The 25,438-nt window shown below is 35.9% G+C and overlaps 1 protein-coding gene across 13 annotated transcripts in view; it reads left to right on the plus strand.

The window, feature by feature from the left end:
- The window catches only part of ERC1 (ELKS/RAB6-interacting/CAST family member 1), a 616,103-nt gene that overhangs the window by 326,335 nt on the left and 264,330 nt on the right, over positions 1-25,438 (plus strand). For all 13 annotated transcript variants that reach the window (XM_053662643.1, XM_053662623.1, XM_053662620.1 and 10 more), the window contains one exon: positions 18,553-18,713. In XM_053662643.1, the coding sequence (XP_053518618.1) occupies positions 18,553-18,713 (161 nt within the window). The remainder of the gene's footprint in view (positions 1-18,552; positions 18,714-25,438) is intronic.

Here is a 25,438-nt window from a genome sequence, read left to right on the forward strand (position 1 = left end):
TGCTGTACTCTGTAATTTTGGTTTTATATTTAAGGCAATGGATAACTATTGAAGCATTTTAGGCAGAGAATAGTTTATTCTCATGTTTATTCATGAGTTTGCTTGCCAATTCATTCCTTCAGCAGATCTTTATTGAGTATCCAGCGGCATTGTGGTTGTCCAGGGTAATATATCATGAAGAACAAAGCAGCTGTTTTCTCTTCTAAGTTAGTTTACAGTCCTTGGGGGAACACAGATACTAACCTGACAAATCACATTTAATTACAAGTCATCACAAAGTGCTAGTAATGATAAGAACAGGTTTTCTGCAACAGACAGTAATTTGGTAGAGGCTGGCAAAGTTAGAATATTTTCAACTGAGTACTCAGAGAGGGTCCTCTGAGAAAGTAAGTTGGCCTGAGTCCTGAAGGATGACTGCCATGTGGAGAATGGAGAGGAGCCAGCACTTGTGACTGCAGAAAGGTGGGAACAACTTGGGCATGTGTGAGAACACCCAATGCATGAGTGATGGGCAGAAACAGTGCAAAGTATCAGGGCCTTATGTAAGGGATGGCAAGAAGTTGGTGTTTTCTAGAGTATTGAAAGCTGTTAAAAAGGGTATGATATCTTTCATTCGTGGTTTTAAAAGATAATTCTGGCTGCTAGTTGGAAAATGGATTCAACAGGGCTTACAGTAAAAGCAAAGGTCCGATGCATTTATTAGAGTATTATAGGCCAGAAGTCCAGACTGAGGTACACACACACCTAGAAATGCACATTTTCCCACAGGTATGTGCACTCAACTCCACAGCTTCTAAACATACTTCTCCCTCAAAGTGATTGCCTAAGAAGACACCTATGATGTGCAGATTCTCCATTATCATTCCCATTTCATAGTCATGCATCCCTCCCTCACTTACCATAGGCACATGTCTCTGGAATCTTAATTTCTGTATTCCTCTGGGAGGAAAAGAACCCTCTGGGACAATCACTGGGATAAAGGGAAACACAAGTCAAAGAGAAAAAGGAAAATGTAAGACTTAATCATTAAAGAATAGTTTCTTCTTTTGTGTTAATCCTCACTGGAGGATATGTTTTTCTTGGTTTTTAGAGAGAGGAAGGGGGAGAGAAAGAAACAGAAACAGAAACAGAGATGGAAACATCAGTGTGAGAGAAACGTTGGTCAGTTGCCTCTCATATTTGCCCTGACTGGGAACCAAACCAGCAGCCTCTTTGGTATACAGGAGGGCACTCCAACCAACTGAACCACCTGGCCATGGATAGTTTGTTCTTAGAGTTTTTAAATATGTAATAATAGATATCAAGTCACCATAGTATTTATATTTAATTGGACAAGTTCTCTTAAAAAAAAAGAATGATTCTTTATTTTTAAAAACAATTTTACTTCTTTTTTTGGTGTTGTCAATTTATTTTATTGTTGTTCAAGTACACTTTTCTGCCCTTTCCCTCGACCCCAGCCCAACCCCCAGCCCTCCCTACCTTCCTCCTATTTCCATCCCCCCCCCCCCCCTGTTATTGTCCATGTGTCTTTGTAATTGTTCCTGCAAACCCTTCACCCTTTTCCCCTGGAATTCCCTCCCCTCTCCCCTCTGGTCACTGTCAGTCTGTTCTCTGTTTCAGTGTCTTTGGTTATATTTTGCTTGCTTGTTTGTTTTGTTGATTAGGTTCCTGTTAAAGGCAAGATCCCATGGTATTTGTCTTTCACTGCCTGGCTTATTTCGCTTAGCATAATGCTTTCCAGTTCCATCCATGCTGTCTCGAAGGGTAGGAGCTCCTCCTTTCTTTCTGCTGCATAGAATTCCATTGTGTAAATGTACCATAGTTTTTTGATCCATTCATTTACTGATGGGCACCTAGGTTGCTTCCATCTCTTGGCTATTGTAAATTGTGCTGCTATGAACATTGGGGTGCATAGGTTCTTTTGGATTGGTGTTTCAGGGTTCTTAGGATAGAGTCCCAGCAGTGGACTTGCCGGGTCAAAAGGTAGATTCATTTTTTAGTTTTCTGAGGAAATTCCATACTGTTTTTCCATAGTGGTTGCACCAGACTGCATTCCCACCAGCAGTACACCAGGGTTCCCTTTTTTCCACGTCCTCTCCAACACTTGTTGTATGTTGCTTTGTTTATGATAATTTGTTTTTAAAAATAGTTTTTTATTGATGTTCAATTACAGTTGTCCTCGTTTTCCCCCATTAGTCTCTCCTGCCTTACCCATCCCCACCTTCCACATTAAATTCTCCCCCTGCCCTGTTGTCATTGTACATCTTGTTAAAAATACCTTGAAATTATGTATAGTATGTTTTGATCCTTATGACTGGAGGAAATCCTTGTCCTCTCCCCTTGCCCAGCCTAGAATTTGTAGTATCTGCACCAACCCAGAATGCTGCAGCCACCTGATAGGTTGGTTAGAGGGCATTGTTCTTGTCACCTGGTTATTTGTTTTCTGTGAGTCTGTCTTAGGTCATTGTAGAATTTTAGCCTGTTCATTATGTTTTCCTCATTAAAAAAATAGTTTGGGTAGCTTTAGTAAATGGTTAGAAATGTGTGCTGTGAAATTGAATCCTTAAGATATTTTTGTTTTACAAAGTCACGTAGTCTATGTTTCCTTTAGGAAAGAAAGTAGGAAGGGAAGGAGAGAGAAAAAAAACACTTTTTTAGCATTATTTAAAACAAAATTTCTATTAGACCTTATTCCTAGAAGTCAGAAGACACAGAAACTTTAGGATTAAAAATTTTAAGTATTTGATCCTGATGATCTTACATATGAATTGGAAAAATCTGTTTGAATATCCACAACTTTTTTCTCTTAAACACACAGATGTGTGTGCACACATATTTCCTGTGTGCTGAAACTTAGGTCTAACAGTGATTATTTCAGTAGCAGTGTGCTTGGTATCTAAACACCACTCCCTATTAAAGAATTTGAATTCCAAACTCAAAATACTGTTTTCCTTTTGACACCAAGTTAATTCCATGAATGTACATTTTTCTTTGCAAGTGCTTAGTGGTTACTTAAAACCTCTGTAGTCTTTATAGCAGCACTGGCCAGTTGAACTTTGAGACAGTGGAAATGTATAATGTATCTTTCATCCAATATGATAGCCCCTAGCCACATGTTTCTGTGAAATACTTAAAACATGGTCAGAGAACCTGAAGAACTGGGTTTTTATATTTACTTAATTTTGCTTAAATTTAAACAGCCATAGCTGGCTAGTAGTTACTCTTGTATCAAACAGTTGACTTCTGTAGTGTGTCAGATGGATAGATTCCTACATATGGACACACAGACCTAACAGCTGCTGTTCAGTTTTTCTTATGGGCCTTATAGAGTTGCACTGAAATATACAAGTACAAGCACTTTCTGATTAGTTGGCCCATTTTTTATTTTCGTTTTCAGAAAAACATCTGTGGTCTAAAAATATGTTTGTCAAAAGTAATTTTCTCTTTCAGAAATAATGGTGAGCCCTGGCTGGTGTAGCTCAGTGGATTGAATGCGGGCTGTGAACCAAAGGATCGTGGTTCGATTCCCATTTGGGGCACATGCCTGGGTTGCAGGCCAGTTCCTAGCAGGGAACGCACAAGAGGCAACCACACATTGATATTTCTCTCCCTCTCTCCTTCCCTTCCCCTGTAAAGATAAATAAATAAAAGTCTTTAAAAAAAAAGAAATAATGGTGAAAGATTAGGTTAGTAAAGGATTTAAGTCACTTTCAAGAGATGTCATAATTGTGTGTTCTATTTGTTGCCTATTCATATAATACTATTCACTTAAGTGATAAGGTTATGAGTGATAGGATTAGTGTAGGAAAAAAGGAGAAAGGTGGTTATATTATAGAAGTGAGGAGGAGACATTTGCCCATCATGAGAATATGTCATCCCAACATTGATGTTAATCCCTTCAGAGGTAATCATTTATTCAGTTTACTGTATTCCTCAATTATTTATTCAGTTTGTTTATTGAGAGCCTACTATGTGTGAGAAACTGAATACGGTAGTGACTGAAATAAATATGATCCCTTTCCTTATGGTGTTTATATGTTAGGGAGATTAATCAGGTGATGACAGATATGAACATACTCTTTAAAATTATGACACATGCAAAAAAACGTATAGTGTTTTATAAAAGTATACCAAGGGGACCTTATTTAGAATGAATGGTCTAGAGAGGTGTTGCTAAGACATTGATATTTACACTGGGATGTGAAAAGCGTATAGTAACTAGTGAGATTAAGAATGGCAAAGAGTTTACTTTAGCTATTAGGGGAACCATATGTGCGGATACCTAAAGGTCCTGGTGTACCCAAGGGAACCGCCAAAAAAACAAGTTAGTGGAGACTACTGTTGGTAGACGAGTGAGTAAGTAAATGAGTGAAAGAGCAGATGGTGTGACATGAAACTGTAGAGGTAGGCAGAACACAGATTATATGGGATGGTCACTTTAATGATTTTAGGTTTTATGTTAATCATAATGGTTAGCCTTTAAATTATTTTAAGAGGAGCAATAAAAATCCATTTTATGTTTTTAAAAGATTATTTTGGCAGCTGTATGAAGAATAGTAGGAGAACAAAGGTCGATAGGGAGAACTTGTTAGGAAGATACTGCGTTACTCAGAGCACAGTAGGGTATTGGCAGTGGAGATGGAGAGATTGATTTAGAGACAGATTCAACAAGAATTGCTGATGGATTGCATGTGGAAGATAAGGGAAAGAGTTGTGTAAGGCTAACCGGACCTAAGTGTAATGTTTTTATTGAACTGGGGGACTCACTGAAGGAGAAGGAGTTTAAGGTAAGGATTTAGCTTTGTACATAGTAAATTTGAGATGCCATTGTCCTCTTTCTCATGAAGACATGTTACAGGCAGTTGTATATATGGATTTAGCTCAGAAGAGTGCTCTGAGCTAAAAAATATTATATAAACTTGGGCGATAACATATGTTGGCTTTAACTTTATGCTAGCCCTTCACAATATGCAGGCTTCTTCCAGTTACTATCAAGTGCACATAACTAGAGAAGGGTACCTGTCTACTCTCTGTATTTCTGCAAGCTAAGCTGTCAGTGGCTCCATAACTAGCTTCTTACTAAAAAATGTGACTCATAAGAAGCACATAGCATCTTACTCTTAATACAATTACAAGATTTGAGATACTGACATTTATTGATTACCAATTAACTACCAGTCACCATGGTAACTACTTTCTTAATTAATACAATAGTATTACTTAGTCATTTAAACAATGAATTCTTAGATACAGTTTAAATTTTCCTGGACAGAAAAAAGCATAAGGTCTCTTGGGTCCTCTTCCAGAAGAATGAAGAAAGGTTTGCATTTTTTAAAAACTGCATGTTCCCTCTCTATGAAACAATGTCTTCAGCTTTACCCTCTCCTCTTGTTTGGATAAATTCTACTTTTGTTTTCAAAAAACCCTCTCTGAACTTCCAAGTCTGAGTATTATGTCTCTCCATGTTTTCATCAGCACCCTATACTATTTGTTTTACAGCACTTTGTTAATTCTTACTTAACTGTTTGTTGCTTGGACTGTCTCAGTCTTCTCCAATAGAATGAAAGCTCCTTGAGGGCAGGGGCTATGTCTTGTGTACTGTTATATTCTTAATACCTACCATCGCAACTGGTATGTAGTCACACTCAGTAAAAGTTTATTGAGTGAATGAATGAAATTTTATTCTGAATACGTCCCTGAATTTTCGTACCATTTAATAATAGCAGTATCACTTTGTTTACTAAACAGTTTAAGGTTTAATGGCAATTTTATGATTTTTTATAGTAGTTACCAAAAATATTTGCATTGTTACATGTTTTTAATCTTTGTTACAAATCCTTTCTGTAGGATTTGATGAAGTACTTTATCCTACCAGAAAAACTCAAAGATTTCAGAATTGTAGATTTAAAGCATTAGAATAGATATTATTTATTCACAAGTAATTTTTCTTAGAGCTTGATTTTAAGCATGGTAGCCAGAATAGAGAAAGAAAACTTTGAAATCATCATTATTTTTACCTATCCTTTAGCGGGTAACAAAAGACTCATTGTGTCTGATAGGGTAAACATGCTACACTCTAGCCCTGCTCTCGTTGATCTTTGTGGCTAGTGGGAGCTGGCTGAGAGTTGTATGTAGCATCTGGTCTTCAACTCTGAAATAACAGTAACCTGTGGTCATAAGAACGTGTAAAAATTCAAAAAATTCAATAAAACAAGGTATAAAGTGTGATTAAATTAGTTTAAAAGTCCTCGTCATTTTACTTTATTTCCTTCCAATGGGACTAATACTTCTCTGATCATCATTGACAAATCTGACATTAGGTTTTTCAACATGTCTCATCTTTCCCTGCCTTAAAAATGTGTTTATAATATTATCATAACTCTTTCCTTGCTATAATGGGCTACATTTATAGTTTTTCTTTACTTACCTTTAAAAGTATTAAGCTGAATTCTGTGTCATTAGTGATGCAGATTTCTGAGGTGAGTATATGTGTAATCTAAAAATATTACAAATACCAACATGTTTCTCCAAACTGTGTGGAATCATTCAGTCTTATAAAAAAGCCCAATTGTAAGTTAGCAATATAAACTCTGCTTTTAAGTATTTACTGGTTTCTGCAGAAGACATCTGTTTTGTCAGTGCAAAGATTGAAGCTACAGTTGTTTAAAGATATTTTATTTTTAAAAAATAAGTTATTATAAAACATCTTGTTGACAAACATATGGAGAGTACTTTTTAATGATCCAATGATCTGAGGAGATGTAACAGTTAAATTCACAATCATTTTCTCTTTGCCATTGTGTGATCGGTTCAGTATTTAAATGAAGCTCCGTTAAGAGAAACCTAGTAAGTTTTCTTATAGACTCTCGCTGTAACATCAGTGAATTTGAATCTCCTTTGTTATGGTGACTGGTTATGAAATCAGTCACTTGATAGACGCTGAAGTGAGACTGCTGGAAATACGTCATGTCTGCCTTCATGGTGACAGCTGGCTACAAAACAAACCCCACCAGAGCTATTCTGCATTTGACAAGGGACTTCAAAGGCCAGCAGGGCTGCCACTTCAAAGAGAATTCTGCCATCTCTGGCTTGTTGAAAGAAGTTAAATGGCTGTACCCTGCCATAGCAGTGATCTCCCTGTTTAGACTTTTCCTTCTTTTCATCTTAGAAAGATATATGAAATGGGCTTTAAGTTAAAGGAGTGATACAGTCGGAGTAATGGCAACTCAGTATTATTCTGCATTTTACTCCACTTATTAATGGAAACTGCTCAGATATGTTAAAAAATAGCAAGTCTTAAAACTCAAATGTCTCAAAGAATGACTATTCAGAAGAAAAGTTGAAACTCCATATTAATGTGGAAGTAGCCACCTTCACAGATATGGAAGAAGTCAGTTGGTGTGTAAATGAAGCTCTCAATGTGTTTTCAAAATTCCTCCAGTTTCTCCTTGAAATTTTAGTCCCCTTTAGTAGAATCAGATTCTGAATGTTTATAGTAAGAATGGCTGATGATTAAAACCATCAAAGCTGATGGTACTCTCAAAGCTGATTTGCATAGTTTAAAATATTTCTCTACTTTTAGAAATCCTGTAGTTAAAATTTTAAACTACCTTATGTTGTTTAAAATATTACTTAGCTGTGTTGTATACAATTTTGAAATAATTATCTCATCTTTGTATTAAACAGAAACAAAAAAGATCTGAGTTTTAATAAAACTCTTAATTAAAAAATGAGAACACTAACAAGCATCTTCAAAAATAACGAGGAAAAAGCAGTAATGCTGAAAGCACTAAAAGATATTCCTTTGATGGAGTCATGTTTAGTATACTTGAAAAAATTAAAAACTTTACAAATAATACGGGAGTGAAAATATGAGGATTCTACATGTGATGCGAAGTGAAAGTGAGGATTAGCTAGAATTTAAAGTTACAGCTCAGTGATATGGCCTTTTCTTAATTATATGTTTTCCTTCCATCTCGTGTATTATATAAGAGTAAAAAGCTAAGAACCCTTAGATTCTTTTGCCCTGATCTCCTATTTCCTTATTTCTTCAAAAATATCCTTACTATAAGAAGTTGACTTGGGACGAGCTTTAGCCACTGTAACTTCCTCTGTAATTTTACCAGATGGGGTCAGTAGACAACAACCTAAAATATCATGAAGGAAAACTGAAGCCCGCAGGGTAACTACATGCAAGGGTGTGACTAAAAGAAATCTCTGTATACACAAGTAGTTTAGTGCATTTGTGTTTGTCTTTTTTGTTATCATAGATTCTTCCTTTTGAAAACTTTTTGATAAGAGTGCATGGCTATATTGTCCTGGAAGTTCTGGAAATACCTGTGTTTCTGAATTTTGGCTTGATTATTTTTTCTTTTAATTTTTTCATTTTATTGTTCTATTACTGTTGTTTCAATCAACAAAGAGACTGTGTCTATATTTTCAAAAGTTATCAAGTGAAGAAATTAACTGTAGAGGAAAATGATAAACCTGTGGCACTAAAATTGAACCACAGACACAAGTACCAGTCTGTACATAGTGGTTTTCAAAGTAGATGTCTTTATATATGTCTATCTAAGCTGGATAACTACTGCTGCACTGGGAAATACTCTTGGAATCTCTGTGGCAGATCTGTAACAGATGATATTTAGTTTGCTTGTAATGAGTTCTTGGGGTTTTTGGCCCTCATACTGTTATCTCCTACAGAGAAGTTTGATAAACCAAGTTATTGACGATAGAGGCAATCATCAAAGATGGGGCTGAAGGTGGAATCATAAGAGCCAGATGGCTTCGAACTGATTTTTATATGCAGTTTATGTTCTTGTTGGCTGCACTTTCCTGGATGTTTTCAGTGAAACATGTTTTCCTAGAGAAATTCACACAGCAAGATTTATCCTACCCAAGAAATGGTTTTGTGTGTGGCATGTCCTAAGCTCTATTTTGGCACTTATTTGTCCCTTCCTTGTATCTCCACCCTCTTTAATGAGTAAATAAAGAAGCAATAAATGTTACTATAAAGTGCATTAAACCAGCAGTTTAAGGGATGTGGATTCTATTTCTTCTGTTTACTAGTGTGATTTGGGGTAAGTTCTGTATTCTTTCCAAGCCTTTATAGCCTCATTGATGTAGAGTAAGTTACTGTCCCCACAAGTGTTTTCATAGACTCTAAGGGCAGTATACAAATGTTGAGTCTTATTATTGTGGCCACAGTAATCCCGTATGTGTCTGTGTGTGTACCTACACACTCGTGTGATGCTTATGAGTTCCCTCTTGGTATTCTTGGATTGCCAGACATTTAATTCCAGTCTTTTACTTTTCTCCTTTAGCTAATAGTGAACTTTTGATGAGCTCAAGTAACTGTCATTTCATTTGACAACATTTTTTGTAACCATTTTCCTAGGATTTTATTTATTTGTTTTTTATTTTAGATTTTTATTTATTTATCTTTAGAGGGGAAGGGAAGGAGAGAGGGAGAGAAATATCAATGTATGGTTGCCTCTCATGTGTCCCCTGCTGGGAAGTGGCCTGCAACCCAGGCATGTGCCGTGACTGGGAATCGAACTGTGATCATCTGGTTCGCAGGCCTGTGCTCAACCCACTGAGCTATACCAGCCAGGGCTCCTGGGATTTTATTGAAATAATGTTTTTTCCACAAAAAAATGTACCTCTAATTAATGAAATATCACTCTGTTTACCTCTAGATAGCTGTTTGATTTATTTTTCAGCAATGGAAATGAGGATTAAGATTTTCAGTTTAGATGGCAGTAAACTTTTATTTTTATCATTGAAATCTTAAGGAAACAATATGAAGCTGTTTTATTTACATTGTTCATGTCTTAGAACAGAGCATTAGCCGTTTTTCTAAGACATGAACAATGTAAATTGTTCGGCTTAGAAAAACGGCTAATGCTCTGTTCTCTGTTGGTGACTTTATACTAGTTGAGGGGATTGCTATTTTCTCTAATGAAGTGGAATTAATACTTTCTCCATGTGAGAAATTTTAACTCAGAAAGAATTTTTTCCCAAAACCTGGACAACTTCTACAGCCCTCCTATCACATACTTTATCCTGTTATCCTGACTTCCTAGCAATGCAGAAAGAACAGTTTTTTAGAAGAGAAAGTACCAGAGCTAGAAGTTCAAGGACGGCCTTGTCAGTCCACATCTGTTGGTATTTATTTATTTTCCTGAATTACTCATTTCTCACAAACCTAATGAAATGTAAAGAGGTCTCAGACCTAGATGCAGAAGAGTATAAAATGATGATAGCCACATCTTCTTCGTTACTGCTGCTGGAGACAGAAGTGTGGTATTATTGAGATTACTGCTTTCTTCCAAGAGTTAGAGAGAACCTGTGGGGTTTCTGTGGACCCAAGAAATTACTGATTTTTATTTTACTTGATTCTGGTACAGCCTGCTTGTTGCTAAAAATAAACAAATTGTAGGAGACATTAATCAAGTAACAACCTTCTAAAAAATACTTTTCAGTGTTTTAATTTAGATTTTTAGTTTTGATACTATGTTAGTAAAAATTGCCTAAATAGAGTTGGCAGTGAGATAAACACTGGCCTTTCTTAAGGCCTCTTTCCAACATCAGTGACATGAGAGTCATAGCAACAGGGGGGTGTTTGTTTTGCTTTGAATGTGTGTAGGTACATTTTACTGGTGTCTGAGTTTTCAGGCTTCACCTAGGAATGGGGAATGCTTATTAATAATGTTTAGTAATCCAAGTTTTCTGAGTTGATTTTTATTTAAAGAGAAAAATTGAGATGGCTTGAAAAAGAAGCATTTCTTTAACATTATCATGTTTCCACTCTAAAAATTTCTCTTTAGTTGAAGGTTTGGTACCATAGCATAGTATTATGGAAAGTCAAAGGTGGTTGCCATCGAAGGAATGCAGCCAATGAGTGTGAATTTATCACAACTACAGTCAGTCTTAATTGCGTGACTACTTATAAACTGGATTCTACTATAGACATATCTAGCACTGTCCAGTGAGAGATGGTAAAAACATTTTATAAATTCCTCACCCATGGAGCACGTTCATTATTTAAAGTGTCATTTGTGGATTTTATTTGTTGTCACAAAACCTTTGGCAGCGTTGATGTATTGGAGAAATGCAACAGTATATAAAAAAATGGAAATATGTAGGGACTCCCAGAGTTGAATTGTGGAAATACAGGTTTCTGTGTTTTCTTCTTCAGTGCTATGTCTGTGACTTCTACTCATATCTGAGTAAAAGTTAATAATAGTACCTAACAATTCCCGAGCTTAATACACTGCTAAAGTCAATGGTGTCTTTCTTCATATTCATATTTTGGTAGCATCTCATTTATTTTGAAGTTGTTATCTAATAAAAAAATCTAGTGGAGTCAAGTTTATCATGCCTCTCACCTAGGATTTCATCAGACATTATCTACAAAATAAGACCCAGTCATCTGTGCTCTACTGCACCATCATCCTTAACTTGTTCAGTACTTTCTTGCAGTCACGCAGATCTCCAATTTGTCTTATCCCTTTAACATCTTACTACTAGTCACCAAAATTCACAAATTCATCTATCTATTTTAATTCATTAATTAACAAATATTCATTGAGTATCTGTCTACTGGCACAAACATTTTTAATTCCTGTCTCAAAGAATCTTTCCTATTCTTTTTTAAAATATATTTTATTGATTATGCCATTACAGTTGTCCTATTTCCCCCCTTCATTCTCCTCTACCTTGCACACCCCCTCCCTTACCATTCCCCCCTTTTGTTTATGTCCATGTGTCACAAATTCTTTAGAATCTATATTTCTCATACTATTCTTGCCCTCCCCCTGTCTATTTTCTACCTACCATCTATTCTACTTATTCTCTGTACTTTCTCCCCCCTTCTCCTCCTCCCACTCCCCTGTTGCTAACCCTCCATGTGATCTTCATTTCTATGGTTCCACTCCTGATCTAGCTGTCCTCTTAGTTTGCTTTTGTTTTAGGTGTGGTTGTTAATAACTGTGAGTTTGCTGTCCTTTTACTGTCCAACTTTTTTATCTTCTTTTTCTTAGATAAGTCCCTTTAACATTTCATATAATAAGGGCTTGGTGATGATGAACTCCTTGAACTTGATCTTATCTGAGAAGCACTTTATCTGCCCTTCCATTCTAAATTAAAGCTTTGCTGGATAGAGGAATCTTAGTTGTAGGTCTTTGGATTTCATGACTTACAATACCTCTTTCCAGCCCCTTCTGGCCTATAAGGTGTCTTTTGAGAAATCAGCTGCCAGTCTGATGGGAACTCCTTTGTAGCTGACTGTCCCCTTATCTTTTGTTGCTTCTAGGATTCACTCCTTCATTTTAATCTTGGCTAATGTAATGATGATGTGCCTTGGTGTGTTCCTTCTTGGGTCCAACTTCTTTGGGACTCTCTGAGCTTCCTGGATTTCCTGGAAGTGTATTTCCTTTGCCGGATTGGGGAAGTTCTCCTTTATTATTTGTTCAAATAAGTTTTCCACTTGTGGCTGTTCCTCTTCCCCTTCTGGTACCCCTATAATTCAGATGTTGGAACATTTAAAGATGTCCTGGAGGTTCCTAAGCCTCTCCTCATTTTTTTGAATTGTTGTTCCTTCATTCTTTTCTGTTTGGTCATTTTTTTCTTCCTTCTGGTCCACTCCCTTGATTTGAGACCCAGTTTCCTTCTCATCACTATTAGTTTTCTGTGCATTTCCCTTCATTTCAATTAGTTTAGCTTTCACTTGTTCCTCTAATTTGTGGCTGAAATCAACCAGTTCTGTGAGCATCTTGATTACCAGTGTTTTGAACTGTGCATCTGTTAGGTTGGCTATTTCTTGTTTGCTTATAATTATTGGCTCTGAGGCTTTGAGATGTTTTTGAGCCATAATGTTTTGGTCTGTTCGCGCCTGTTACTCATGTATGAGGTGTGGAGCCTTAGGTGTTCACCAGCGTGGGGCAACCCAGGCATTGTATGTAGGGGCGGGGTCAGAGAGGGTTAATGGCAGTCCCCTCTGTTGCTTCCTACAAGCCACTGGGGCCTGCATGGTCTGTCTCACTGCTCGCTCCTTCGCCTGGTTTATTTGCATGCAAATGTGTGACCGTGGTTAGCCAGCTGCCCCGCACCCTCACTGGGTCCGCTGGTTCCCACCCCACACCTGGGATCTGCCAACCACCACCTGCGCGCCTGGGTCATTCTGGCCAATTTTTCCTATGCAACCCCGCTCCACCAGCCACTGGCTCCACCCCTCTTACCCATCTGGCTGAACATTTGGTTGTTGTCAGACTTCCGTACAGTTCAATTTTCTGTGTTTTGGTTGCGTTTTTGTTACTAAAACTTTGTTGTCTTTAAACTTGGTTGTGCGAGGAGGCACAGTGTTTCCACCTATGCCTGTATCTTGGCCAGAGGTCCTCTTTCCTCTCCTTGCCTGAAGTGTAATTTAGCCTCTGCCCTGGAAACTGCAACAATCCTTTCTGGCAATAAGTATTTATTCTGAACTTAGAGTTAGAGGTAGAACTCACATCCTTGCTTAATTATTGTTATACTTTCAAGACATTTATTACTCCCATCACATTTTTATAAGAATCCTTACTTCTTCAAGCCTCATGTCATTTAGCTGTAGCTTTGAAGCTTTTCATTAAAGACTTTTGTTATTTTAGTGACTTCAGAATCATGGATAATCCAGTTGTTACTTTTTCTTAGTTTTTTGACCAATGGTATATACCTCCATTGACTTTCTTCATTCTATAACTAGCATTCTAGACCTTGTTGTAATTTAGTCTTAATGAGTGAAGTCATGAGCTTCACTCATTAAGCATCTTCCTCTCTAATCAGAATTCTCTATAATTTTAGCTTTTTTTGTCCAAGTATTAACCACTACAACTGTGTTTTCACATCATCTGAACTTACTTGTTTCTTTCGGTCTATCCTAATCTATTAGTCTTTTGTTGCTTCATTCTCTATTCAGCTTAGATTCCTTGGTCCATTATTTTTGTAATTCTGATTTAAACATTCTAAATCATCTTGCTCTCTATTTAGTCAAATCCCTTTGGTACTTTCCTTTTGCTTTGGGGATAAAATCCAAAGTCCCTAATGCTGCCAACATGGTCTTTCTACATCTGCTCCCTTCTTCCCTCTCCTGCCACATTGGCCCCTTCTTCTTTCTGTTCTCAGGGCTCGTGATACTTTGATATTTTTTATCTTTTGTAGGTGTATGCTTTCCTACTTCAGGGCTGCTATTAGACATGCTGAGAACTGAAGCTGGAATCCCCCTTTCCACCCCGTCACTTCCTGGACTTTCTTGGAGAAACTCTCTAGACCCCCAAAACACAGATCATAACCTCATGTTATTTAATATTCTGCTATCCTGTAACTCCTTACATAGCTTCACAGTTTATAGTTACATATTTATGAAACTTATTAATTAATGACTATATCTCTATATGGCCTCTAAGCTCAAGAGAGATAGGGGAACATGTCTGTTTTGCTTTCTGTTGTGCCCTCAATGCATAATAATATTACCTGTTACATGGTAGGAAATAAATATTTTGGAGGGGGAGAGGCAGGAAGAATGGAAAGATGCAAGTTGGGCATGGGAAAAGTCCCCAAAGTGGCTCTTTAGGCACAGTTGTGGAATGCAGTTGTAGGACTTTCTGAACATGATAACATTGCAGCACAGCGGCATTGACAGTACTCATAGTGGTGTTGGACTGTGGGTTAGAGTCCTGGCTCAGCTCCCTCGGGCCGCACAACATTCATTAAGACACTTAGACTCCAAATTTGTTTCATGTTCTGTAAAAATAAAGAAAATAATAGTGCTTACAATGATGCTCACAGCACATGTAAAGCACTTAGTGCACTCAAAGTATTCATGTAATGTAAGTTGCTATTACTGTTATCATTGCAATAGCTATAGCTAGTTAGGAATTCTGTAAATTCAAATTCTTGTTAGTGGTGGTTGTGGCTGCCTACAAGGGTGTGTTAGGAGAGGGTGGTTGAATGTATGTACATGTATATGTAATATGTCCATCCTTACTAATACTTCAGAAATGCTCCATATCTCCATCTTAGTAATTTTTCTTTAGTAATTGTAAAAGAGTGGGTCTTAATCTAGGATTTTCTTGAAATTGAGAAAACAGTGACCTTCACAAATGAAAAATCTAACTTACATGATGAATGCTTAACCTATAGATAATTTTTTCTTTGTACCACTACTTTTATCTTCTAAGTGTTTTTTTTTCCTTTAGGAGATTTATGCCTCTTAATCTACCAAAAAACTATAACAAGATTTTCCATAATCATTTTGAAATGATTTTGGAAGCTACAAGAAGTGTTTTGCTCTCAGTTTTGCTCTTCTTTGGAACAGAATAAGGTGGGAAACCTAAAGTTGCAGGCTTTGCTAGCACCTGAAGCACCCAGTTGCTTTGCTTTCTTAAGGAAAATAGGTCTGTGGTAAAGTCATAATTTGTTCCCTTCTTAATTTGAGTAAAAGTTTATTAGCTTGTGATTTAAGCAAACCATCTGGTTCTGCTGGCACTGCACAGTATCAAGCCCATATTTTCTCCTTAATATGTTACTGGAGGCAGTTAAGTTACATACTTGAATCCCAGCTCTGGCCTGTTTTGTTTTTGTTTTTGGGTTTTCTTGGTCTTAAAACATATGCTTTTGAAAATTGTACTGTGACCTCAAGCACATTTTTAAATTGTAGAGAATTTCTTCATTGTCTAGTGTGGTATATTAAGCTCTTCTTTTACTCATCTTTCATTACCTTCATTTCCCAGTAGTATACCCAAAACTATTGCCATGTGGTAGGCATGTAAAGGAGTAGCTATCCAAATAGAGAGAATGGAATGTATTCTCCAGGATTATGAAAAAGCAACAAAATGTGAAGTATTTCAGTTTGACCTGAAATCGTTCCTCTGTGTTGGAGCCAGAGCACAAGTCAGGTGATTAGTAGGAAATCCTGGTTTATGGCAGCATTCTTGTTTTAAGTACTAACATGCTTTCAGTTTTTTTGAATGTATATATGACCTGAGGTAGAAATACCTTGAGGGACTAGCATTAAAATGGATAGGAAAATTAAGCAGTCTGTAAGAAAATTACATTTTACTAACAGGCAAAATGAAATTTTTATTTTACTAACAGGCATCTGTTCTGTAAATGAAAGAATGGAATGAAAGGTAAAACATGTCTGTAAACATGGCAGACTATACACCAGGAAAATAACTTCACCACAGAAATAACTGAAGATAGTTGATAAAATATGCATTCATAAGTTGGCAAGAATATAATAAATTCTCATGTCAGGGGAGGAATAGACAAGAAATTTAAAAATAAGTACTTGATAAGCTGTTGACCTTAAACATTGGTTTTTCGAATGTTGGGAGCCCATGTTAAAAAATCCAATGGGCAACTAATCCTTGCCCATTTTAAAAAAGTATTCAGAATGCCCAAATTTGGTTCTTTGCAAATTGACTGGCCTTTGATGACACAAAAAATATAAAGAAAGAAGGCACCATGAACAATTTTTGGAATGATAAAGGGCTCATATCTGTAAGTCCTGTAGGTATTAAAAACATACAGGTTCACTTTGCTAGTATGTTTGAAAATTTAGACTAAATGAGTAAATGCCAAGAAAAACAGAATTTAGCAAAAATGGAAAAGATAGTCTGAAAAAATGACTGTGTAATAAAATTTTCCCCCACGAACTTTAAGCTCAGTGAGTTACACTAATGATTTTTAATAAACATAACAAGGAGCAAATAATTTCAGTCTAACAGAAACAATTTCAGAAAATAAAATACAGGGAACAAGTAATCAACGATATGTTTTAAAAGACTAGTGAACTTCATCTCAAAAGCTGGCAAAGTTAATACAGAAAAGAAAAGGTTTAGGCCTGTCTCAACCATAAATATAAATGCAAAATTTCTAAACAAAATATTGCCAATCAAGACTTAGTGTATGTTGCCTTTATTCTGAGAAAATTCTTAAAGTTGTACATTTATTTGTGTATTTTTCTGTCGTATTTCAGTAAAAAGTTTAGATATTCTGTATGTATAGAGTGGGTTTCCTTGTGTGTAGAAAGGAGAAATAGGTTATTTATACATGCTTGCTTATATGTGTACAAAATATGTCTCCAGGTTATATGAGAAATCGATAGCATATTTTGTCTGGGGTAGTGAAAGTGCAAGAGGGAGATTTTTGGAGAGACGTTTAAGATAAGTTCATAAAAGATAGACACATCCCACACTTTATTTATTAGGCTCAAATAAATGATGCTATCCATTACTGATTTTGTGTCATAAGAACATACCTTGGCACATCAGTTCAATTCAGTTTTAGATTATGAATTAAACTGGGAAAATGAAATCATTATTGGCAGTTTCAAAAGCGCAGTGATAAATATTTATGTAAAGCTAATGTGACTACATAGCAGAGATCTGCGTAATAATATATTCTCACAGCAGCTAGGACTGAAGGTTCTGTTAGCTGAGAACATTAATTTGATCACCTGTGAAAAGATACACAAAATAAAGTAATCCAGGTGCGAAAACCCAAAACGTATCTGTTTATTACCAGTGTTCAGCAGCTATTACCAGTCAGCATGGAGACACTGATTAGGTTCACAACTCCAGTTCAGTTCGTTATGCTGCAATTTTGTCTCCAGGCTGCTATTTTACTACTGTGGAAATTGGTTTATGCAGGAGTCAATGAATGACAGATCCTCTATCTCTGCCTACACTTACCTCTACGTCTCAAAGGTTTCCTGTCACCAAAATTATTTCTTGGCAAAGAGCAACCTGAAAAACTCGTGTGGTTTGGCGCAGTTGGCTGGTTCATTACCTGATTAACGTTAGTTTTTGGTAATCACAGATGTTTTATCAGAATATTTTCTGCTTCCGAATTAGAATGAACATGGTTATTTAAATATGATTCAGGAACCACTCAGAGTAAGTGGAAATTACTACAAAATACATAACTGGCTCTTAGTTTTTTTGTGTTTTAGCAGTCTGTCTTTGTCTCCTGAGTGTTTTTTCAGGTCTTTTTACTTCAAGCATTTGTCTCCACCTGATTAGATAGCTAATCATATGTATATTTTATTCCTGCCTTTAAAGCAAGAAATTATCTGATTGCATTCTAGCTGTTTTTTAAAAAGTAATTTTTAATGGTGTAAATAGAAAAATCATTTATGTGTATACTAAATCTGTTATTAGTCAAGTTTAAATTGCATTTTCTAAAATTCTTCTATAAATATTTATTATGATTTTGTTCTTTATATTTGTACTGTATTATATTGTTATTTCCATGGAAATTGCTGAGCCAGTTCTAAATAAATGTCTTAAAAGGGAATGTCTGTGGCAGAGGGTCCCTCTGAACTTATATGTCCTTTCATTTATCATTATTTACTATGTCTTACTGATACATATGTCTGATCCAAACAGTGTACAGGAGTTTGATATGCATGTGTATACTCAATTCTGTAGACCCAGGAGTTGCCCATTGCCCAGTCCTCTGACTGTAACTGATCAAGAGGTCCAGTTTTTCTCTTTTCATTATTTCTCACAGGTGGAAGAGTTACTGATGGCCATGGAGAAAGTAAAGCAGGAACTAGAGTCCATGAAAGCAAAGCTGTCCTCTACTCAACAGTCTCTGGCAGAAAAAGAAACTCATTTGACCAATCTTCGGGCGGAAAGAAGGAAACACTTAGAGGAAGTTCTGGAGATGAAGTAAGTGTTTTAATCTTATTCTTCATACATATGCTTAATAGCAGTACTTTTTCCATTGCTGCTTCTTCTGGACCTGTTTATTAGCTCTGACACACTTAGCCTCCTTTTACTGCCGTCTTGGATTTCTCACTCCCTAGAACAAATTTGGGACAAATCCTGGTCAAACAGAAGTATTTATTACTCTTCTTTATTGAACTTTAAATAAAGTCCTCTAGAATATGTGTATTTGTGTCCAGTTGCATCTCTGAAAATTCTGAGAACTTCTGGGACATTTTGGCAAATTCTCAAGCATATTGAGATAATTGTTGTTACTGAAGTCATATGATAGCCGGGCAATTTTTAAAGAATTTTTTATTGTAAACATTTCCAGAGTTACACAAAAGTAGAGAGAATCGTATAATGAACCCTCATATACCTGTCTCCCATATTTGACAGTTAATATTTTGCCATACTCACCAGTTTTTAGAAAATTTGTCACTTTTAGCAAAATTTTGCTGTACATTATTTTTCTGTTCGGTGCACATCTTGTGGCTTCCTGATAAAAAAATCTGTTGCAGAGCGTATATATATATATCTGGTAGTATATAATTGATGATATTTTTTCTTCTCTGTGACTTTGGAAAATTTCTGGTGTCCTTCTCTTTAGAATTCTGGTGTCCTATCTCTTCTCTTAAGAGATATACTTCTCTTAAGTATATCTCTTTTGAAAGTCCACTTGAACTGTCTCCTTTACTATTCCCAACCCTCACCCTTTCCTAATTATCTTATTCTCATTTGGCTGAAACCAAGTGTATCCTGGGATCCCTCAGTTACCTTTACCTCAGTAGATATCTGTCTTTGTTGTTGTTATTGTTGTTTGTCGTTTGTCTTCTGTCTTCTGTCTCAAAGGAGATATTCTTTCTCCTTCAGCTTTTTATCTCTCTCTTTTTAAGCAGTGGTCCCTCTTTGGCATTCTTCTTCCGTTAATCTTTCTCTCACATGACACTTGCTCACTTTCAGTTAGTTCCTTCTTCGCTGCATAATGTGGAATCTATCTGATATCATGGAAACAAACTTTTCTCTGCCCAGCTAGAGCTTTAAGCTAACATACCCTCTTCTTTTCTGCTACTATGAAGTATTAATGAATGTTGAGTACCAGAATTATAGAGTAACAGAGGACTGCCATGATTCCTTAGTGTGAATTTTCATGGTATTGTTATTGTGATACCATGATAGCAACCTAAGAATTGGGGAAGCACATATTGGATATCATCTGTGTTTATGGATTATTAGGCCACAGTACAAGGTTAACAGATTCTCATCTTTTAGCAAAACATTACAGATAATTTGGTCTTGGAAGTGGTGAATACTGGAAGCAGAAATAGATTGATATGCTGGGGAAATAGAGGTTAGGGTTCTGAGTATCACGATGAGAAAAAAGTCTACAAATATACTTCTTAGGAGCAAGTTAATGAAAGAGGTATAAAACATTGGTAGTAAAGTTCAAATCTTGATATTTTGGAGATGGAGTAGTGGAAATAATTCTTGGGTGATGAAGAGTAAAATCATTTGATTTGAAGAAGTCTAAGAACCATTCCTAGAACATGGTAGAAGATAGAGTTGAGAAGGGCTTAAAGTAATTAAGAAAATGGAATAAAAATTGATATAATTTTGGGAAAAACAAGGTATCATGTGATTTTTCTTAAAGCGGACACTGGTATTGCTAAGGCAAAAAAGTGTGTGTGTGTATATGTGTGTATTTTTTGTTTGTTTTGTCTTCTCTATGTATCAATATCTTTACTTTGTCAAATCTTTCCCACTCAGTTCAAATGGCTACTTATAGCAAGATAGTGGTGTGTTTGTATAAGAATTTTCCTGTGTTATTAGTACTTTAAGAAGATATGAAATAATTTTTTTAAAGAATGCTTGACTTTAAACCATGCAAAGGGCCCTGGCTGGTATAGCTCAGTGGATTGAGCAAGGGCCTGCAAACCAAAAGATCAAGGTTCGATTCCTCGCCAGGGCACACGCATGGGATGCAGGCCAGTTCCCAACAGGGGCCAGTTCCCACCAGGGGATGCACCAGAAGCAACCATACATTGATATTTCTCTCCTTCTCTCCTTCCCTTCCCTTCTAAAGATTTAAAAAAAAAACATGCAAAGGGAGTTGTGTGTAATTTGTTTTTCACACCACAGTACTAAACTCTATTATGAACTTCGGTTGCCAACTTAGGTTGGAGATTACATTTCTGAAAAATACTGATTAGCACAACTTTTTTTGGAAGGATCAAGCACATATACAATAAGGCATGGGATAAGTAGTTAAAATATATAAAGAAATTTATGCAAATAACATAGACATTTAATAATAAAGGCTAAAAACCTGGCTCTGACATCACTTATATCACTTTCAGTTGCTCAGGATTCATGCTGTGGCATTGCAGTGTTCTTTTCAACTCACAGTTTTAAAATTGTCCTTGCTTTAATTTGTACTTAAATTTCTCCTTGTTTTTATCTTTCATTTTCAGTCTTACTGTGATTATTTAATACCTTCCTTTTAATAAATTACCTCAGCACTTTGGCCTCACTTTCTATCCCTAATCTGTTGAGAGAGTGGTGGTTTTTAACAGATGATCTCTATTTGCAGTACCCTGGGAAGCAACCTACACAGTTCCACCAAGTGTGGGGAGCAACAGCTATTCTATTCTTCTCATCTAGAACAGTGAATTAAAGCCCCTATTTTTCTGAAATGTAGGTTTAAGTTTGGCATACAAATAAAGTAATGATTCATAAAACCTCAGTTGGAAACTATACAGTTAACCTAAGCATAATTATTACAAAACACTATGAATAGTAACATACTGTGGGTTCTGATACAGTGAACTTTCAATTCCTTTTCCGTATGCATCTGACCAAGGGAATAGACATTTTTCTGCTATATTTGGAACTCTGTTCCATATATTGAACAAGTTGTGCTAATCATCTGTCCAGGGATTTTTCATTCACTTCATTCCAAAGCCAGTTTGAAAGGTGTTTACTCCCTCCAAGTAGTTCTGCATGCTATCTGCCTTTGATGACGAATGGCACTACTAAGTGCATACTTCCTAGAAGAGTCTCAATTCTGACTCTGTCACTTATAAGCTCTATGACTTCACATCATTTAATATCTCTGTGCCTCAGTCTTCTCATTTTTAAGAGGTAATACTAGTTATTCCAGCTTCATAAATTTTCAAAGTAATAACATAAGAAATTATTAATATGTAGAATTGAGAACAGTGTCTGGCGCAGGGAACACTTAATAGCAGGTATTATTAGTTTGTATAAGTATTTTCTGGTGATGATTTGTAGGGAAAAAATATGTAAGGAAAATTTTAAAGGAGAAAGGCAGTATCTTACTTTTGGCTAAAGGCCTTGTTTATTATAACCAGAAAATGTGAATTGTAGAAGAAATATCAGGGCAATGCAATGTGTGAAAGAGACCAAACATGCACATAAGTGAACCTGAATCTAGAATAAGAAGTTTTCCTGAGGAAAGGAGCTGTTGGCCCATTTGTATAGAAAATTCTTCAGTAAAGCACTAGAATAGTTTTTTAGAATAATCCTGACCTAGTCAAACCAAAAGGAATGTCCTAATAGTTAAGTATCTGTTACAGGTAAGTGGTGGCGGCCTTGAGTTTGGGGAGATGTGAAACTGTTCACTTGGTAACCTGGCCAGTGGTTTTTCAGCAGAAACATTTGGGTTCGTTAGCCAGCCCCAAAGAGAAGGGACATTTTTATTGGCTGTTCCCATGTTGGTTCTTTTCCTTATGCTGTGGATTTGTTAGCCATTATTGGTTTTTATTCTACTTTCATGTTAGCCCTTTCCCTGAGAAAGAAAGGATGAATGTGGGAGAAGGGGAAAAAATAATGAACAACAGCTCTAATAACCTTAAAAATTTTTAAGTATCAGTTCAGGCTATGAGCTTAACTATTAAGATTTCTAGATGAGCTGGCTCATTTTCTACTGCCCTGCATTCAGACTCTTACTATAATCTCACCCTATATTGGCATTTCAAATAAACCTTAAAAGGCTAATTTTTCATTTGGAATAAAATTTTTATCAAACATTTGAATTTAACTGCTCTAAGAACTAGTTTGTTAGAAGAAGTGGTAGAAGAGCTCTTTAGCTTCATTGAGAATCCATAGCTGTTTGGTAACTAGCATCCCATTGTTAAAGTTGTAAGAGAAATCCAAACCTCTGTGGGCTAAATTATGCACTCCTGAGGTGCCTTTTGGTTAAGGAAAGATCTAACTTTCCACAAACAGAAAATAAAATTTTATATGTACCTCAAAAGAGTCCAGTGATATAATCTGAATTCTGACATTTGAAAAATTCTTGCTTGTCAAGAGAGAAAAGTAGAATATGCCTAGGGCTAAAAAACACATAGAAAATGGTTACTGGAAAAAGTTCAGACTATTTGGAGATGTAACAGATAATCAATCTATTGTACCTTGAATAATTAAAACAGTTTATTTTTAATTATTTTATCTCCTGATATCCTGCAGTATTTCATTTTAAAATTTATTGTAGAGTTGCTGGCATTAAAAAAATGCATTTTCAGATTTATAACAGTCTTCCAAATTAACCACAAAATTGAAAATAATTATGTGAATCATAGCCTAGTAACAATATAAGAACATCTGTACGTTTTGTAAAGCCACACTTACTTAACTCACTTACTTATTCTTCTACCAAATGCCTTTAGAACCGTTAGACAACTGATAGAGTTGGAAACATTTTTCACAGTGTTCTAAAATTCTAAGGTTAAATATGTTATAGGAAATCACATAAATTAATATGAAAATTTCCTAGACTTGAATTGAAAAAAAGATATTCTGTACAGAATAGCAATAAATAACACTAGCAGGACAAATCATAATTAAAATTATAAGGCAAAATTTGTATTATCTATTGTATAATCAGCCATCCCTGGGGTCTTTTGGACTTCCTCCCTAGTCTTGGTTAACTCTTTAGTTTTGCCTCCTCTTTTTCAACTTTCTTATGCAATCCACCTTACATAATGTGTGATCTCTACTGTGTCTAACGTCTTTGCTCATCAGAACTAATAGTTTAGTTGGAGCCCTGAGTTGTTATAAGACAATGGCGGACATGGGTTGATTCAATATAGAAATTTTAGAGTTCCTTACATCTTTCTGCTTCTAAACTTTGACCATGATGTTCAGCTTTTCATAAGATGAGGCATGTGGATTACATATTTTTCTCAAATATTTTCATTTTCTTGTGACCTAAATTGGAATCAATTACAAATTACCTTCAATATTCTTTGCCTTTTTCCTCCTTTAAAGCCTAAACCCATTCCTCCTTTTTAGCCATTTAGGGTCAGATGACTTCCAAACAGAAGAAAACACATTCTTATTTTTTTTAATGCTCTTTAATGATGTAATCATGTAAAAAAAAAAGGCTCAAATAGCTGGAGCAGTCTTTAAGGAGCAAGTAAAGAACTGAGCTTTTCTGATAAAAGTCCCCAAAGTACCTCTATTTTCCAGGTTTTAGAATTCTTTCTTTTACCCTATCAATATGTGTTTTGTGTGCAAGAATGGTCTCACCTCTGCAGGATGAAATTAAGAGTGTATGTCATCCTTTCTCCCAAAGGGGAAAGGAGTGGGATTACTGATCTATTTCTTACTTTTTATTTTTTCCTCTGTTGAGGGTATAGGTCAACTCTAGTCTCTTTGTTAAGTACATATGAATCAGTTTAAAGGTTAACAGTTACAGATAGATAACCTAATGCCTTAAACTAGTTGCAATACCCATTGTAAGAAAATCTGTTAACTAACATAGCAGTATGAGTGGCGTTTGAGTTCTGAGATATTTTAAAAAATCTTTTCCTTTCAGATCTTTTTTTTCAGTGTTTTTCAGAGAATACCGAAAAGGTAGTTACTCATTTTTGTAAATGGATAAAACTTCCCTCAAGCTTTGGATGTAGAAGATAGTAATTCATCCATTTAATCATAACGTTTTCTTACCAGAGGATCATGAGTAAAAGAGGATTGTAAAATGCTCTTTGTAGCAAAGAATATGTTTATATTGTAAGTCAGTTTTCTTACTCATAAAAAAAAGATGATACTTAGACCTACCTTCTTAGGTTGTTTTGAGGATCAAATGAAATGTGGTAAGGAAAACACTTTGAAATTGGTGAGGTCCGGTATTTGTAAAATATGATACAGCTGAAAATCCAATCACACTTAATTTTTCAGGTCTGTAGTTTTGTCATTCTGAAATGAAAGGGTTTCCTAAATCTCTAAGGTCTCTGTGGTTTAAAAACTTATGTAGTTCTTTGACTAGGTGACCTTCTCAGGTCCTTTGATTCTGTAATTGTAAATGTTCTAAATAAATCAGAAAAGTAAAATACATAAACAGTATGTTGAGAAACAGTAAATTGGGAGTTATATATCCATGAATTCTTGGCTGAGGACTAAGTTGCACATTCACTGGATGAGTGTACCCAAGCCTTAACAGAGACTGGCTGGCATGGGAATGAAAGTGGAATTATGATACGAGGCAGAGCAGTGCTGGGGAATTAGGACTTTCAACCTGGTCAGAGTAGCAAAATCCTTGTTAAAACTTCAAATGTTTTGCCAAGATAACAGAAAAGCTAGGGTTTAAAAGTAGGGACCATGACCTATAATAAAGCCTATGATAGCCCTAGCCTAACAAAACTTAAAAGCTCCCATAAAGTCTGTAG

Source organism: Artibeus jamaicensis, unplaced genomic scaffold (assembly GCF_021234435.1).
Source record: "Artibeus jamaicensis isolate MK-2021 breed Jamaican fruit bat unplaced genomic scaffold, CSHL_Jam_final contig_1028, whole genome shotgun sequence".
NCBI lineage: Eukaryota > Metazoa > Chordata > Mammalia > Chiroptera > Phyllostomidae > Artibeus > Artibeus jamaicensis.